At 39.2% G+C, this 17997-nt stretch overlaps 1 protein-coding gene across 1 annotated transcript; it reads right to left on the bottom strand.

Moving 5' to 3' along the window:
* Positions 1–170: 170 nt before the first annotated feature.
* On the bottom strand, positions 171–17366 carry LOC119116438 (filamin-A-interacting protein 1-like). The gene is made up of 6 exons (XM_037241795.1): positions 16712–17366; positions 10055–10340; positions 9306–9479; positions 9048–9226; positions 1962–4749; positions 171–710 (listed from the first exon to the last, which is right to left on the bottom strand). The coding sequence occupies exons 2-6, from the start codon at positions 10331–10333 to the stop codon at positions 504–506; spliced, it is 3627 nt and encodes a 1208-aa protein (XP_037097690.1). The 5' UTR covers positions 10334–10340; positions 16712–17366; the 3' UTR covers positions 171–503.
* Positions 17367–17997: the final 631 nt, after the last annotated feature.

Raw genomic sequence — 17997 nt, 5'->3', positions numbered from 1 at the left:
AACGACTTTGTCACCCCTGTATTAACTCATGTTAACCTTTCAGAAGTGCAGAAGTGAAACAAAGAACAGCTTGATCCTGCTTGCAAAGATGAATCTTTGATTCTGCTTGCAAAGATGAATCCATGCATAAAAGACACAGTAGATTTGCACAAATTTTTCCAAAGAGTATGAACACTTTAAAATTATTTTTATTCAAAATATGTTAACAAACGATTTACATACAATCAAAACACAATAACTTTAAGATATACTGCATACATTTGAAGTTTTTCTCATTATATGTGATGCAATGAACAATTAGTAGCAGAGTGGTTTGACCTCTCTTTTCCCCGTACATTTTAGTTATGTAAATAAAAGTATATATGATACAGTATGTGACAGGGAAATAAAAAAAGGCTATATATAAATAAAATATTTGAGCTCAAACGTCATTTTCACTTGGCTGTTGTGTATCAATGCGTATTTTTCTCTTACAGCACCATAGAGTATTTTGGTTTTTTAAATCAGCCTTTTCCTCCATTTTGATAAGTAATGCCATTCACGGTTGATTTCTTAAGTTCTATCCTCATGGATTGACTCTCAGCACGCGACTCTGCCTTCGCTCCACTTGATATGCCCAAGGAACCAAGCACCGTCTTCCCTGTTTTCAGGCTCTTGGACATTGGGATGCGGGTCAGTCCCGTACGAGGAGCCTGGGAATCGTGCCCACACTGTTAGACAATAGAAAGAGAGAGAGTACAGTTTCTCAGGCACAAGAATGAAAGCAGTTGGCATTTGAATGGAAAATAAATATTTCAAAAAGAAAAACAGGAATTCTAAAATTCTAAACAGTTTAACTCACTGGCCGGAAACAGAATGAACATGCAAATATTTATTCATTCTTTCATTTGGTTTCTGTGTGTTGTTACCGCTGCAAGGCTGTTTTTTGTCAGCACAGAGCCCTGTGTATCTGTTTGTGAATGTAAACACTGTGAAACAAATATAAATTGCAGCATGCCTGTAGCAGGGTGGCAAAATGCCACATCATTAGTTCTGCTGTGCCCAGGCCAGCCCATAGGGCCTTTTTGTCACGCTAGCAATCGGAGTCACAAAGAGGATATCATAAGGTCCACTGGAACATCAACACTGCTTTGCTCTCATGGCCTTCCATCCACATAGTGAGCCTTTAATCTTTATTCATTTATTTTTTTAAGTGAAAAGTCATCATCACGAGTCTACATAATGGTTTCAGGTACCATACGCAATTTCCATATGTCTTTGAATAATAAAAGAAAAAGGTGCAAAAGTATTTGGCCAACACATTGGATTTGTTATTTTAGCAGTACGGCAAGTCGAAAAAAATATGACCAGATTGCAGAGGATAATGATATGATTCAAGGACTTATCTCTCATGTAAATCAAGTTTGCGTCACTAAAATATTACAAAAAGATCACTTCTGTTACAGTATCAATCAACATGTGACTACCTTTGTAAAGACGTAATATTTGATATCCCTCTTATATACCGTAATTTTCGGACTATAAGTCGCACCGGAGTATAAGTCGCACCAGCCATAAAATGCCCAAAAAAGTGAAAAAAAACCATATATATGTATATAAATCGCTCCTGAGTATAAGTCGCCCCCCCACCCAAACTATGAAAAAAACCGCGACTTATAGTCCGAAAATTACGGTATATCATACTGTGCAACTGGTCATAAATGTATTTGTGTCAGAGATTTTTTTTGTTTCAATCATTATTTACTAGGCTACTTCCTGGTCTGTTTAAAGTGATGAACAGGTAGATTTAGATTCTGCTGTGTGAGCTGTTCAATTGACACAAATGTTTTCACGTTTATTTGGATTCTTATTAAAATATATATTCATTTACAAAACGACTGCTGTGAATGAGCAATACAGCTGGCCTTTAACCTTTGCACCCTACTAAATATCATTGTACTGTTGCTGTGTATTAAACGTACCATGCTTTGTGTGGATCTGCTCATGTTTGATGCGACAGGGGAAATGGTAATGCTGCTCGTCACTTTGTTCTGTGTGGTCCGCGTTGTGGTAATTTGGCGAGGGGAACGCAACACTGTCCCGGTCGACAGGGTCAGTTCCTTGCTCTCAGTTACGGCAGACACCGGCCTGACCACCATCTTTGGGGTCAGATTATTACCTAGATGAATATGGATCTTGTTATCATCAGTGGTGGTGATAATGCTGGTGTTGTTGTGACCCTTCCTTATAGGTATAGGGACCATCTGCTTTTCAGGGGTAACTTTGAATACAGCCCGGCCCATGGTCATCTCTTGGGGTTCTGGGGAGGAAGAGGCGTCAGCCACTGCCGTGGTGCTCACTGTCATGATGGTGACAGGAGACATTGGCCTTCCCGAGGTAGACGAGGAAGCTTGGCTGCTGTCTGGAGACTTGGCTCTGGAAATAGTTGTGATGGTGACTGGAGATTTGGTTCTTTCTGGACCCTGATGTCCATTGGCAGCGGACTTTCCTCGCATTGTGGCAGAGTGTGTTGGAATGATTGTAATTCTGGATTTAGGTTGTGATGGGTTTGCATTTAGTGGGGCTGATGTTGAGAAGACATCCTCGGTAGTGGTGCTACTGATTTCAAGGGTGGCCATATTGTTTTGGTGGTCCGGTGTCACTCGGATGTGTAAAGGCTGACCTTGCTTGTGGGCCACAGTTAGGTTTGAATTTGTGATATGCGTTTTTTCCAGGCTGGTTTCGTGAGAGTTGGTGTCTTTCTTCCTCATCCAAGGAATCCAGGATTTCTTCATACTGAGATCACTTCCAGATGAAGGGGAACGTTCAATGCCACCGGACTTTTCTGTTGGCTTCTTCAGGCTCTTCTGCCTTAAATTGTTCATGATGTGATTCTCTTCTTGAACAGACTTCCTGATAAAACCAGCCGGAGTATCTTCTTCTGTTGGCCCATTGGACGGTGCTTCTGTTTGTACTCCAGTCGATGTGACGGCAACATCAACCATCCTCCTTCCATTCAAGCTGGGTCTCAACGCACGACTGTGGCGCTTTGCTATCTCCAGCTCTTTGGTTAAATGGAGAACCTCAGTGCCCATGCTCTTGGCTTTCTCTTCCTCTTCAAAGAACCTCTGCTGGAGGACTGAGTAATCGACTTGCAATTGAGAAAGCTGGTCCTCCTTATGCATGAGTTCGTGTATTTTTTCCTTTAGAGCTACAACATCTGCCTGCATCTCTCTGGTTTTAGCCTCCTCTCTCTTGTATTGTTGTCGCAAGTCTTCCTCCTGGCTGTCCTCCTCTCCTTTCTCAATGGCTTTGTTCCGTGCTATCTGATTCCTCATGGCTTCTACTTGCTGGGAAAGTATGTTGGCTTTGTCTTGTTCTGTTATGAACCTTTTCTCCAGAATGTCATATTGATCCTCTGTTTTGATGAGATCTCCCTCAACCACTTCAAGTTGTTTGAGGCGATTTCTTAGGTGCTCAATCTCAAAGGTTAGCTCTTTGATTTTGTTATCTTCTTTTTTGCCAGCATCGGCGGATCTTCCTTGGTCACATTTCAACGATTTGTTTGCAGACAGCCTTTCTGCTTGCTCCAAACCGTCCAATCTCTTTTTCATCTGGCTAACCTTTGAAAGAAGATCCTTTGTTTTATCAGTTTCGTATGCTAGCTTGGTGTTGAGGTCCCTCTTTTCTGTTGTCAGACTGTCAACTTTTGTTTCCATTTCTGTTTTAAATTTCAAAAGTTTTTTGCTCTCTTCTATCAATTTTTCTGTCACCTCCATCACCTTACTCTGCTCATCTTTGACCGTTCTAGTCAAATCTTCCTTTTTCTTTTCATCCGACGTCATTCTTTCCAACAAAGTCTTTCTCTCCTCCATTAAAGCTGCAGTCAACGACTTCAGCTTACCTAAATCATCCTTCAAGTTAAGCTCAGACTTTTCCAACTTGAGCTCAGAGGATTCAAGCTCTTTCATTCGGATCTTGAGCGTCACAACTTCATCAGAGAGCTCTTTGCTTAGCCCCTTCTCTCTTTCTAAAGCAGCTTGTAACTGAGCGGACTCCGTCTTACTTACGTTAAAGGCACCTTCAAGTTTCTCTAAATCGATCATTCTTTTCTGAAGTTTCTCTACCTCAATCCGAAGTTCTTTACTTTTGTTATTTTCCTCCTGTAGTCTCTTCCTGAGCTCCTTGCACTGATTTTCTGCTCGGGTGATCTCCTCATCGTTTCCTTCCATCTCCAGCACACGCTTCCTTAAATTCTCGAGCTCGGTAATTAAATTAGAGTTTAAACACTCTCCTTTGCCAGTTTTGTTGTCCATCTCCTGCAGTTCCTCTTCGGATTTTCTCAAGGCCTTGTTACTCTCTTCGATCTCATCCACTGTACGCATGAGCTCGAGAATTTTGGAGTTGAGTTGACGGTTGAGGAGCTCCTGACTGGCAAGCTTAGCGTTCATCTCTTCATGCTGTTGAGCAAATGTGACGTTTTTTTCTTTTAACTCAGCCTCTAAGCTGAGAACCCTGTGGGCATCTTCCTGAGCGTGCTCCCTGGCTTCACTTAGTATCTTCCTCTGCTGCTGAAGCTGCTGGCTCATTTCCTGGACCCGTTGAGTCTGTTGGTCCATTTGCTCCAGGTGTTGTTGGCGCTCATTGACCAACATCAGGGCAAACGATTTCAGTTTCACCAGCTCCTCTTGTACCTTGGCCAGACGTTTAGAATGCTCCTTCTCCTTTTTCACCTGGTAGGCTTTTTCGTTGTCAAGCAGCCTCTTTAGTCTAAAAGGCGAGAAAAGGAAAAATCAATTTTGTGCATTAGTTAAACATGTAATAAATCTCATGGGTATTTGTTACTTGCCAATTTTGTGCACTTAAGACTGTATTGTAAAAATATAAATTATTTCTATTCCATAATGTGTTCTTTGGGCAGGTATTTAACAATTATTGCAGTTAAATTATCAATTTTAGTAATATTACTACTACTGCTACTTCTATTTTGTGCATTAGTTAAGCATGTAATAAATCTCATGGGTATTTGTTACTTGCCAAGAGTCTGTACTTAAGACTGTATTGTACAAATATAAATTATTTTTATTCCATAATGTGTTCTTTGGGCAGATATTTAACAATTATTGCAGTTAAATGATCAATTTTAGTAATATTACTGCTACTACTATTACTTTTTACATATTTCCCGCATGTCACTTTTAAACTTTTTTTGCATTTCTATCTATAATTATTTTTTTAACTGCTCAAATAGCTGAGGATTGGATCCAGCTAACTGAAAATGCAGAACAAGCCGGTAATTATTCATCAACACAATTAACACTTGAGCCAAACCGGGGTTAAATATTACATCCAACTCCCCCATAGTACTTAATTCCTTCCTCCCAAATTAGAGTAGGAACTAACACACAAACTGGTGTTTGCAATCCTTCTTTTATGTTTTCTACTTTCCGGTATGCTAATGCTGATTCTGACAAAATGCATGCCAAACAGAGTGCGATGTTGCATGTTCTCCCTCTACACTGCCACAAACATTGCATTACCATAATTGAACTATAAACCTCGAAAGACACCAAATATTAGTCGATAAACAAGTATTTGCATCTCAGTTTAAAAAAAAAATCATGTTGCAATGCAACATTAAATATCCACAATCAGAAAAAGAACTCAATCAGAACTTACCACTGTTGTTCTAAAAGGAACACACAAGGATAATTACAGGAATATAAAATCCAATCAGGATGCATGACCAGTAGCCGGGGCCTCTTTTTCCACAAATTATCCTCTGTGACATCTCAAGCATGCTTATTTAAGGACTACAAAAGATGAATTACTACAGTGCAGAAGCATCAGATCTCTGCATGGTGCACAACGTCACCTCATCCTTATAAGGCAATGTGTGTGTGTGTTTGTGTGTGTGCGTGTGGAAGAAAGTGAGAGACTGCGTACTGTTCTACTTTGCACTGTGAAAGGGGTGGGATTTTTGCCACAGGAGGAGTGCTCTGCAAAACTCCCCCAATTTTCCTGCTTTTATGCAATACTGGCATGTTTGAGTGAAGGCAAGTGCAAACAATTTTCCAGACAGTTTAAGTCTTACTGAGTAACATCACACAGTTTATAAGTTCATTTTGAGGATTTTTTAGTTTTTTGACACTTTACGGGTAAAACTATGAAAGGAAACAGGAGGAATTGTTCAGTGTTGTTCCCCTTGAGGGGAAATTGGATGAGCACCACTTTCCATGTGATGAGGGAAACAGATACAGAATGGTTGGATGAGAAGATTACGGATGACAAAATGTAACCATGACAACAATATTAAAATAAGGCTATTGTGATGCACAGCACTGGACTTTGATATAATTTTATCAAATTGGATTGTAAAAATGCAGACATCTGATCCTAATATGACTAAATATATTTTTTAATTATTCCATGATCGGGTTAATAGTTTTTAAATATATTAAAAGTTGTTTTTTTGTTTATGGGAACTAAAAAAACACATGGAATCATGGCACAACATTTTATCCTGTGTTTCCTGAGGAATTTTCTCAAAGGCTGCAAAGACCCTCTGTCTCCAAAGGATGAGGATTGAAGGGAACAGCTGCCAAGAAGCTGTCACGGCAATAGTGTGTTGTGTAGAATTTATCTCAGTTGACTGAAAAACACAATTATGTGTGACGCTGCAACATTGGGTTGATGAAATGCAGAAAGACTGATGTACTGTTAAAGAAAAAAAATTGGGGACAAAGTGGACATTAGGCAATTACCAAAATAACATAACTTTTCTAGTAACTACTAGATGGGTGTTGTAAGACTTATGGTGACAGGTTAAGATTCCAAGTAGCAGCCTGGAGCATGACTTAGAATAGTAAAAAAAATATAAATTGCATATTTGTCCAATTTTAATCCACTTTTCCCATTTTTTTCAAGGAAAATATTCAACGTTTATCAGTGTTGTCTGAAAAACTATTTTGGGGTTTGTAAAAAGAAAAATCCAGCCATTGTTCCCCCAAAGATTATTTATTCATTCATTCATTCATTCATTCATTCATTTATTTATTTATTTATTTATTTATTTATTTATTAAAGTGGCCACTGCAGCCCATGGGCCACGTCAGACATTTCCACTCTACATGATATGAGATAACCAAGAAAAAAAACATCATTAATTATAATTATCTTAAATTATACTTATTGTGCATGAATTGACACATCCTTCCAAGAGTGGAATTTGTTTCCCCTGTTAAGCATCAACCATCATGTCACTTAGCTATTTGAGGTTCTTGACATACAAATTGATCTGTTATCTGAGAGTTGTAAATTGCCCATGGTTACCAGTTTGAAAGAGCTTATTTGGTGCCCATTTTCTGCATTCCTCTGACTGTTTGGCACATGAGTATTCTTTTTTTTTTTTCTTACCCCACTTAGCCCTCACCCAGAATGCTGGAGGACATCACACTCATGGAAAATGAGATTTTTCCCATTTGAACTAAAGGAGAGAATGGCAAAGTAGCAGACTTGCAGATAGACCAACAACACATTTTTTTTTATATATACATTTGTGCTTCTTGTATTTCTTGATAAGGAATCCTGCATATATCTATTTATTCTTATTCTTATTATTATTATCATCATTTTGTATTTTGTAAGGATTCTTTGTGCACCGAGTGTTACTTATATGTCGTCATACTAGCTTTCATGTATTGAGTGTAGCCAAGTCTTGATTTCTGACATCTAAACAGTGACTTGGGTGGACTTAAGACACTACCGCTCAGGCAAAGATCTCTTGTCACAGCCACTTATCCAAGGCTGACTTGAAGTTGAAGATCATTCCCTCCACTGTGCTTTCGATTCTCATTCATGCAGGCATTTGCTGCACGGGAAATGTGTTAAAGGGTCAACAGAAAATATTCACATGCAAATTGTTTTTTGGCGCTCATTTTTTGTCTTCTGTTTGAAAACAAATTTGTCTCTCTGAGGGATAATTAAGTTGTTACATTTTCAATGCTTGGGCATTTCCACATGTTTTCCGGTGTCCCAGACCATTCAAGATTCATTTTGGAGAATCCACTGAATGTGTAGCCTAGAATTCTCCCTCAGCAAAGCAACTGTCAATTACTCTCTTTCATCTGTGAGTACTTTCATCAGTAGGGGCTCCGTTCGTATTTGCATTCAGTGCAGATAAACAGCTCATTTGATGTCTGTGAGGCCCTCTGTATCCACGTGACGCAATATCCATGGTGTGCGGTACCCCTCCCTTTGTCTCTCCAACACACTTCCCATCATGACCTAAAGGGAAAGGTCACAGCCTATGGGATGACATCATTTCAGAAGTGAAGTCATGGACTCTTGATTCTGTTTCTATTTTGTACAACCCTTATCTCTTTTAGTGAAGAACCAGACACTTCGCACATCTAGAGTTTCCACTTTGCTCACTTTTTAAGTGGTAGCTTGTAATATGTTATTTATATTTAATAGTTTTATAATATTTAATATTTATTTCAACTGACAATTATTTCAATAATCAATTAATCTGGTGATTAATTTTTAATTAATTGATAAATCGGATTTTCTTTTAATTAAGTATCTTTTAATTTCTACTTGTTTATTCAATAACAGGATATTATGTCAAATTCACAGTGTGGAAAATTAATTTTTGGGTTGGTTTGTAACGTGGCAGAAAATAAGCAAAAACATTGATTATTGTTTTCCAAAGTAAAAGCAAATGTTTCATTTTAATTAAACAAATATAATCAGTCTGCTTTCATGGAGCATTTACCATTGAGAAGCTGAAATTTGGACAATTTTAAATCAAAAAGGCAACCAAACGATAATCGATCATTAAAAAAATAATCGATTCATTTGATAATCGAATAGTTGTCGATTAATGGATTAATCGTTGCACCTCTGCATTTAATGTTTTAATATTTTGGTTACTTTCCTACATTATAAGGAAAAATTAAAACACTTACCCACAAACCTGTGCTTTAGTTTTACACCTCTGCCAACCACACAACCACATTAATTAACACATTTTTACCCGTTGCAGACACCCGTGTGTTTTTCCTCACCTTTCTCTCTCTTGCTCAAGGAGATTGGTAAAATCATCACTCTTGTTCATGTAATCGGCATGTTTGCGCTTCTCGCTGTCCAACTCGTGAACAGTTCGACGATGGCACTTTTCAGCAAGCAGCAACTGTCCCAGCATCCGCCTGTAGGTTTCCCTGTGCTTTTCCTGCAGGCGCTCCAGCTACAAAGAACAAAGCACAAGCTGTGATTATTTTAAGAAACACGATGATTAAGTGTTGCAGAAGATTGCCACGACTGACCTCAATCATCGGTTTTTGGTAGGCGGTGTGGATGTTTGGCGAGGTGCCGGCGATGAGGCCGTCCCTCTGCAGGGCCTGGAGGGCCGAGCTACCTACTTCACAGCTTTCTGCTGATGCAGTGGTCACTTGAGGGGGCTGCTTCGATTTTAGCATGCCGATAACATCTTCTCTTGCCTGCAGTCACATAGAGATATAAAAAGATGAAAATAGCAAAATGCAGCTTGAAGTGCAGGAAATTAGCAAGCAGGAAATATCAAATTAAGTTAGCTTGCTGTACTTTGCTATTTTTCTCACAAATGAAAGGATTTATTTTGCTTTCGGGGTTGTTATGCAACAGTTGTTTTGTTATTTTCCCAAAACTATGTGACGGAAATTGATCACAATTATCTGGGTCATCCATCATACTTGAGGAAAATGTAATCAACAAGCAGGCCCATGTTGTGTTTTTTTTATTGATGTTGTGTTAATATGCAGTAATGAATCACTTCATTAGTGATATCTTGGCAACACTGCACATTAGAGGAATTTCAAATATGGGTCTTGAGCTTTGGGAAAACATTGTTTTCTATTAAGGTGAAGAGTCACACTTAACCACAAGGTGGTGGTCTAGGTCAACTTAAATCCCAGAGATCAGTGTGTTACTCTATTTGCGTTCACACACTTATAGTCCAAATATTTAAAAAGTGTTACCTAACTGAATCATTCCACCTTTGAAACATTGGTTGTGTCAGATAGGATGTTGGACCCACCTGAATCTCTCCTTCCATGATCCCCAGCAGTTTGAGCAGATCCTGTTTGGACAGGTTGAGGACAGCACCTTTTTTTTCTTCGCTCTTAGAGTCCATCACTGTCTGCTCTTTGTCAAATATCACCTCCATGTTATCTTCACCCTCCTGCTGCTGAGTTTTGGCCTTCATGTTCTTCACAGCAATACACACATCCTGCTCATGGCTGAGGTCATGGTCATCCTGTGGGACTCCGAGCACCCCGTTGGGCGGCTGCGCCACATCGCTGCTTTTGGATCTCATCTCCTGCCTGGGCCAAGAACAGAGAAAAGTATGTAATCTGACATGCCCTTGTTCTTTTTTTTTTTTAGTACATCCAACCCTTCCATTTTCTTTAACACTTGCTCTCATGACGATAACGCTCAAATTGGTTGCCAGCCAATTGCTGGAACAGTGACTCCCATTCACACCTATTGGGAATTTAGTCTTCAATAAACTTAACATGATTTTTTTGGGAATGTGGGGGGAATTCCTGGAAATGATGTGCTGCCTATTTGAAGCTCATATCTGATATCTAAATCAAATCAAGGCTTGCAACATATTTCTAACCCTAATTGTGCAATTTGCACTATTAACTGTGTTAGAAGCAGTGTGCTTCCCTTAATGATTTTAACACAGATGGAAAGAGCCTGGGGGAAGACTATGACTTAGTGTGCTCATTGTTCAACACACACTGTACTAATTCATCAAAGTGGGAGTGTGTGCTTTTGTCTCTCATGTGTGCATTTGTGTGTTTGTAATCTCAACCTGTCCTTGAGATAAGTAATGTTTGTAATCTTTAGAACTGACATTATCTCCCTGTGTGAGTTCCAAGAAAACATCATCAGAGAGAACAGACTTTCTGAACTGTTCCAAAATGTGAAGCAAATGCAAATATGTGCAAATTACACAACAATGCAACTGGGACTTCTGTACTTTTAGGAATCTCGTCTGTTGAAGATTCTGTCTCAGAAGAAAGTTAAATCTTAAATGCAGTAACTCTAATGGCGCTTGAAACTGAGCTTTCTGAAGCGACCCTATTTCTAAGGGGAAGAATACAAGATAGCAAGAACTGCATCTCTCAGAAGATAAGGAACCAGGACAAAATTACACATGATGTGCATACCTCATCTTACCTCTGGGTGCTACTTGATTATTTTTCTAACCTGCTATTTTGAGCCATTATTTTTGCATACAGCACAGAAGGGCACACACAAATGCTTCCAGGGTTCATCTAAGCGGCACTGACATATTTGAATGAGACATGACAAATGTCCTGAATCTAAACCTTGCCCGACTCGGCACGAGCGATGAATCATGCGTGATACTTTGAATGCTGGTGACAAAATCAGTCCTTGAGTGCTTTATTTTTACATTCTGGGCTGATGACAGAGTACTACGGTATGGGTCTCATATTGCAGGGAAACTCTTCATGGTCCAACAGAGCTAGCTGACTGCATAATGTTTACGTTAAGAAAATGTCTGACTGAAATTTCATGAAGGATACCTTCACAACAAAACTTTTGCATATTCATTCATATTGATTATCCCGATTGCACTGTGCCATAACAAGTGTTGAAGTTTTAAAATTCCTGGTAGATCTTGAGCTTATTCATTCAGTTGTTCCAATGTGCCGCGACCAAAGTGAGGTTAAGTGGTACATGTGGTCCAAATGTGCGCATAGGTGCAGTGTTTTTCCTTTGGTATTTTCGTGGAAGGGCGCAGTTACAAAGGGGCGTTTGCGCTGTTGAGGAAGTGAACACTTCCTCGCTGATGAAAGAGGCTCCTTTTGTTTCCTCCATGTAAAAGAAGATGCCCTCGGTCTGTCAAAACGCCCATTCAAATTCCCAAACTCTGTCTGCGCCAGCACAAAAATGAAAATGCCCTGTTTTTTTTGTGCCTGACTACAAAAAAAAAAACAGAGCCTTAAATTGTGAACCTTTTGAAATCTAATCATGATACTGTCTGGGCTATATTGATGACATTGTTGTATTTGATAAGTCTTAGTGAGGGTCAGACAGGAATGGCAAGAATTTGCCATCAGTTCAATGCCTTTCCTGTTTGATCCACTTTGCCTGGTCAATGAAGCCTTGACTATATTGAATTCTCCTGAGCAACAAATGGGCATTCCAAAGTCACGTGCCCTTACATTCCAGTCTGGCATGCAGCACTCCCAGTTGTCTTAATGAAGAATAAAAAATATCTGTCAGACAATCAGGCTTTAGTCAAAGGTCTTCGATGACGACCAGACTGCCCACACCGAACATTTACGACGTTACTGATTGTTTGGTGCAATATAATGTCATAGGACAGAGCCAGAAAGGCCACGAACAAATCCTAAATTTAAAAGGGGAACCCAAATGTAACTCATGGCAAGTCCAGCTGTCACAAAGACATACATACATGTATTTATAGCGCCTCATTCCAAAGCAGGAGAAAAAAAAAAGGAGCTATAAAGGATGTCAGTGGTCAGCGGGTGGATACCACCAAGGGTTGCTACATGACTTTTATCATGATCTAAATTTGGTCTACATTTTTCTGTAAAGTCAAAGTATCAAATGTTTACGAAATTAAAACAATAAAAATAGAGGATAATAAAGGCACAGTTTGAGTATGGCTAAATGTCTAAAATCTTCATAACCGATTGATAACCCAACAAAAGAATGATTTCATTGCCTGTAGTCAATATTTTTTTTTCTCTTTGGTGTGATCATAACCTAATACTCCCTGTGACTAAATAAGGAAAGAAAAATTTGAGTGTTTGGCAACTTGCTCTCTTAGCTGACACCTATAAAATGCAATACGCTGGCGAGCCCATTTCATTCTGACATGAGAGACAAAGCCAGCCAAGATTTTTGGATTTGATATTTGAATCTGTATACGCGTCCTCGAGTCAGCCTTTCAAATCAATCCGTCTGCTGATGAAAACTTGGCCGGCATGATGCTGTTCACCAGTACAAAGCAGCAGTACGTTCCAGCATTTTGATGGACAGCGCGTTTTAGGCTAGACGACCAGTGACCTCACGGGTCAGATTTGACGTAACTTGTCGTATTCTCGAGAAATTTGCAAACTGTTAAAGTAGCAACTGTAACTCATACATCCATAAATCAGCTTAAAATACCACACGCCAGCACTGCAGCATTTTCGTAAATGCCAAACTGTATAATTAAGATAAATTGGTCCTACAAGTCAAAGCAACATCGGTTTAAAATTATTGGTAAGCATGTGAAAAATGTATTTTGCGTTCACTCTTGACAATGCTGATGAGTCCTTGGAATCACCAAGCATATGGGTGAGGGCACCCTGTAGCCTTAAAAGGCCAGGTGCGATCAGGGTGAAGCTAGGACATGGAAAAAAAGGAAGCGGCTACTCAATGTTTCAACTTAACCACTTTGTCACTGTACCACTCTTGTGACCTTTTAGGACTTTTAGACTTCTCGAGACTCTGAGAGGAGTAGAAGTGAGTCCAGATTGCTGACTGACTAATTACTGGTGCTTTTGCCAATTAATGCACTGTTGGCTAATTCAATCACACCCCAAGAAATAATTTGACTGTTTGGTTGAATTTAAGGAGTCATTTTTCAATTGTATGTCGTCTTTAAATATAGAATGTTTGAAGAATCGTAAAGTTCTGTGTGGATTTCAAAATATGCGCTTATTATAATCCTGAAAATTGTTCATTGTTTTTTCCCTTAAAATGGACAAAACAAAGTTTATTTTTCAAAGATGTGCCAATATTTGCAGTAGTAAGATGGAAATAAACAAAAATATACTGTGCTTGAAAACTTTCACAATTAAAAAAAATGATTTAGCTATTAAATGAGTAATGGTGTATATGACAAAAGGCGAACAGGAAGAAACGTGTTGAGCATTAGAGTGGTGGTTCTTTTTTACGTAGTTATGGAGTAGAAAAATTCAAAACTTCAGTCATCATGTTGTCATGTAAGATTTACAACGTAATTGTTTGGTCCTAGTCAGCTTTATTCATAAGCTTGTTTTTGCAGATGCTTTGGGTGATTCAATTCTCGTTTCAGAAGTGGTACAGTTGGACATAATAACTACTTTCCGAAAAAAAGACTCAAGTGGAAATTTCAAATTTAATCACCATCTATTCCATGACCCTAATTGACATTCGCGTTCCTCTTAATTTCAATTTTTTTATTACGTAATGTACAGTACAGTTTTTACAGTGTAGTGGCCAGCTAATCCAAGGTGTACCTTGCCTTTCAACCAAAGTCAACTGGGTTAATAATAGTCATTGCTAGTGAGTAATGGGGAGAAAAAAAATATATTGCATAATGATCACGGCCCAATGATGTCATCGACTTTCAATTTGTTGATCTTTACGTTTGAATTTCTTTCAGCACACTATCGTTCCTTTCTGGATAGATCGTAGCAGTGCAACTAGTTATCAGCATGTTTGCAATGACCAATTATTAGACTTGGAACTCCTTTGACATTATTAGGCACCAATTAGCAGCTAATCCAATGTTTATAGCCAGTGCGCTTTGCCGCCTTGCCATTCAGGATCAAATGATCTGGAGAAGATCTTAAGTTGCTATGGAGCCAAAGGACTTATTTTTAAACCAAGGTGAGTTATGAGTAGGCTACCAGTGATCTGTGAAACATCCAAATGTGTCTAAACTACATTTTTGGAATTCAACTGCAGGGGCTCTTATATGTCTGTGACAGCTGTTGTTGAGACCCACCAGACTCAAAGTTCCATAGCGTACTTTAGTATGTTCGCAGAACTGACACTAATACCTTTAGTGGCATTTCTGATATGAAAGATGATCTTTCTTGTCTTTATTTTTTTTAAAAGCAGTTGCACTGCACAAAGACAGCCTGAGGTCATAGGTGATACAATCGTTGAAAGACAATAATTGTTTTGCATCCCTGTTGTATGCTATGTCAAGACTATGCGTGACGCATCAAAGCTGCAGTATGTAATGTTCTCTATGGAGGCCATGCGAGTGACTCAATCCAAACCAGGTATGTGGCCTTGTGGGTCTAGAGGCTGGAACACGGGACTGTTACAATGCTGTGTGTGACCTGGAGCAACATTGATGATTATAAAGGGAACTTGAAGTAGAATGAAGAATGAAAACGGTAATATTGTATATTACAATATCACCATTACAAGACATAATGGCATCAGATTTAAGAATCAAGTTGACAAGATGCAGCCAACTGTAAATGTGTCAAGAACGAAGAAAAGGAGAGCACATTCTTACCAGAAATATTTAGAGACTGTTTAATTGTCTATGTGGGGTTTTATGTACTATTTTGTGAGCTGAATTTTAGCAAGTCAATAATAACCACACACATCAGAAACACTTTAAACGTATGCTGTGTGTATGTCAGTCAGAAAGGGTGAACTTCACCTCAGTATGTTCACTTTCTATTTTCTAAAATAACCTTGGAATGAGCATGCACGGAACAATCTATAGCTGAGTTTCATCTGATATATCAAATAATGAGATTAATTATTTTGAATTCCTTGAGTCAATAAACCATTAGCACACATTCAGGGTTGGACATTAACAAATTCCAGGTTAAATCTTGGCCATCTTGTAAAACTAGAAAGATTGACACTCTTTTTCATTCACCCGCCAATAATTACAAATGCTTCTTTTTCAAAAAAGCCATTTGGCTGCACATTCAGCACTCCGTCAAACCAAGATGCATTCTCAGTGGGCTGAAATGAGCACACAACAACATTAACGAGGCAAATATTGCCACCATTTCTCTTTGTGGCATAGATACCACATCAACTGAGGAGGCTGCATACCAGGAAGAGCGAGACTGTGTGAGATTGTGCGCGACTTCTGGACATTTGACCGAATGAATCTTGGAGGGTAATTAGCACCGGTGAAGTATGTTTCAGGTTTTCTTTTCGGTTTACAGTGGCGGTGCACAATATACAGTATGTTGACAGATGGATAGAGAGTAGCGGCTGAACGAATTTGTCTCCTCATGTAGATGAAATTGATTCTATATTTTTTAAATATGTCATCATGCTGCAAGATGCTGAGAAGTGGTGTGGGAGTGTTTTTGTCAAGTCAAGTGGGAAACCCATCAAGTTGACTTTTTATTTGTTTATTGCAAAGGATAAGCAAACCAGATGATGTAAGCAAAGCAGTCAAATTCCAATATGTCGTCACAAGTCATCACTGTTAAGACAATCTGTTTAGTCAAGTAATTTCCAGTTAAAAATTCTTGAATGAAATTAGCAACTGTTCCAGTGAATATCCATATAGTCCTTCTATGACTTCATTCTCATGACTCATCACGCTATCATCCTTCATTCTCTGGTGGTGTTCTGCCCACATGCAAACACTAACTAAATGGTCACATTCATGTTTTGCAATAAATGTCATTCATCCACATTTTTTATTCATGACTCTAACCACTCATTATTCACTAGAACAATGGTGAAGCTCTTACAAGCGTGAACAACACAATATTTAAGTCATGAGGGAATCATTAGTGACAAATGTGAAGAATTGATACTTTTGAAAAGAAACCTTGTTCATTCATATAGAGCGCTCGATTGACTTAAATAAAACCAAATTGTTAGTTGGCAACAATGACTGAGGACATCCTAATAATCTGACAGTTCGTTACGTACAAATAATTACCTGTTGTGTTGTCACCCACGTTTAATTGTTGCTCGTCCCTCGTGGATAATCCAGGTAAGTGAAACATCCACAAATATCCCCCTTGAGATGTTCTGTGCTGGAACTGGCTATTGAGAAATCCCCATGCTCCTTTCCCTCTTACTTGGTCAGATCAGGGAGGGAATAGAAGAAAGCAATAATGGAGCACTGTAACTTCCCACTCTTAACTCTCTCCCTCTCTCTCTCTCTTACCCTCCCTCCCTCGTTCACTCCCACAGCCTATTCAGTTGTGTTAAAACACAACAATCCTTTCCAGAAGGCATTTTGGACAAGTATTGACATAAAAAGAAATACTGTTGTCCTTTACGTAAATCTTTTGAGCATCCCTTGCAATTCTTCTCTATAGAATCCAAAAAAAGTTCCCCTCTATATTTAACTTCTCCTCTCTTGCCAGCCTGGGTACTGTTGGCAGCTGAGGTTATCTGAATCTTAGACGACTTGGCCGGCCGAGCGAGACCGCTAACGCTCCTCGCTGACTTGGAGATGACAGCTGAACCATGTCATCATGCTCGGAAAGTCCGGTGACAGCAGACACCCAACCCTTAAGTTGCTCCAAGGAACCACCAACTGCTGACGTAAAGGTGGTCTTGAAGTGAGAGCGTGAGCCAAACTTTCCAACACTTCTGTAGCTACACTTGCTCGCCGTCTCTGCTACAATGTAAATTTAGACAGTGAGGTCAGCGCATAGTCCATTACTGGAGTCATGAACTCGACAATACACTTCATTAGATTCACTTGGTCCAATGAGGTCCAAAAGAGGAGCGATATTAAAAAAGTGTTACAATTGCACATAGTCTCTCTGTTGACTCGTTTTTTGACCCCGCTGTTGCTTCTATAGCTTATTTTTTCCACCTGCTTTTAGTCAACACTCAAATGCAACACATGGTTTTGTTCAAATGATCTCATTGATCTGCAAGAAGAGGCCCAAAAGCCAACAATTATGTATTTGGATATTTCTTTGATTCAACTGAGAATATGGATCATTTTGAACTTTTGTGGATGCGTACCATGTGTTTGGTATGGAGTTGATGTACACTGTGAGGACATTAGATACGTTATGTCAGGCCACCGATGTTGTGGTTCATTTGTCTGACTCCTGTGAAGGCAGTGTTGGTTTACTTCCAACTCAGCTGGTGTGAATGTGAATGTGCATGATTGTCTGTCTATCTTTGTGCTGTGATTAATTGGTGACCTGGTGCCTAGCTCACAAAAATCAGGGAACTCCAAGCGCCCTGCGACCCTGAATA

Source organism: Syngnathus acus, chromosome 22 (assembly GCF_901709675.1).
Source record: "Syngnathus acus chromosome 22, fSynAcu1.2, whole genome shotgun sequence".
NCBI lineage: Eukaryota > Metazoa > Chordata > Actinopteri > Syngnathiformes > Syngnathidae > Syngnathus > Syngnathus acus.
This window is presented reverse-complemented; position numbering and strand designations above follow the sequence as displayed.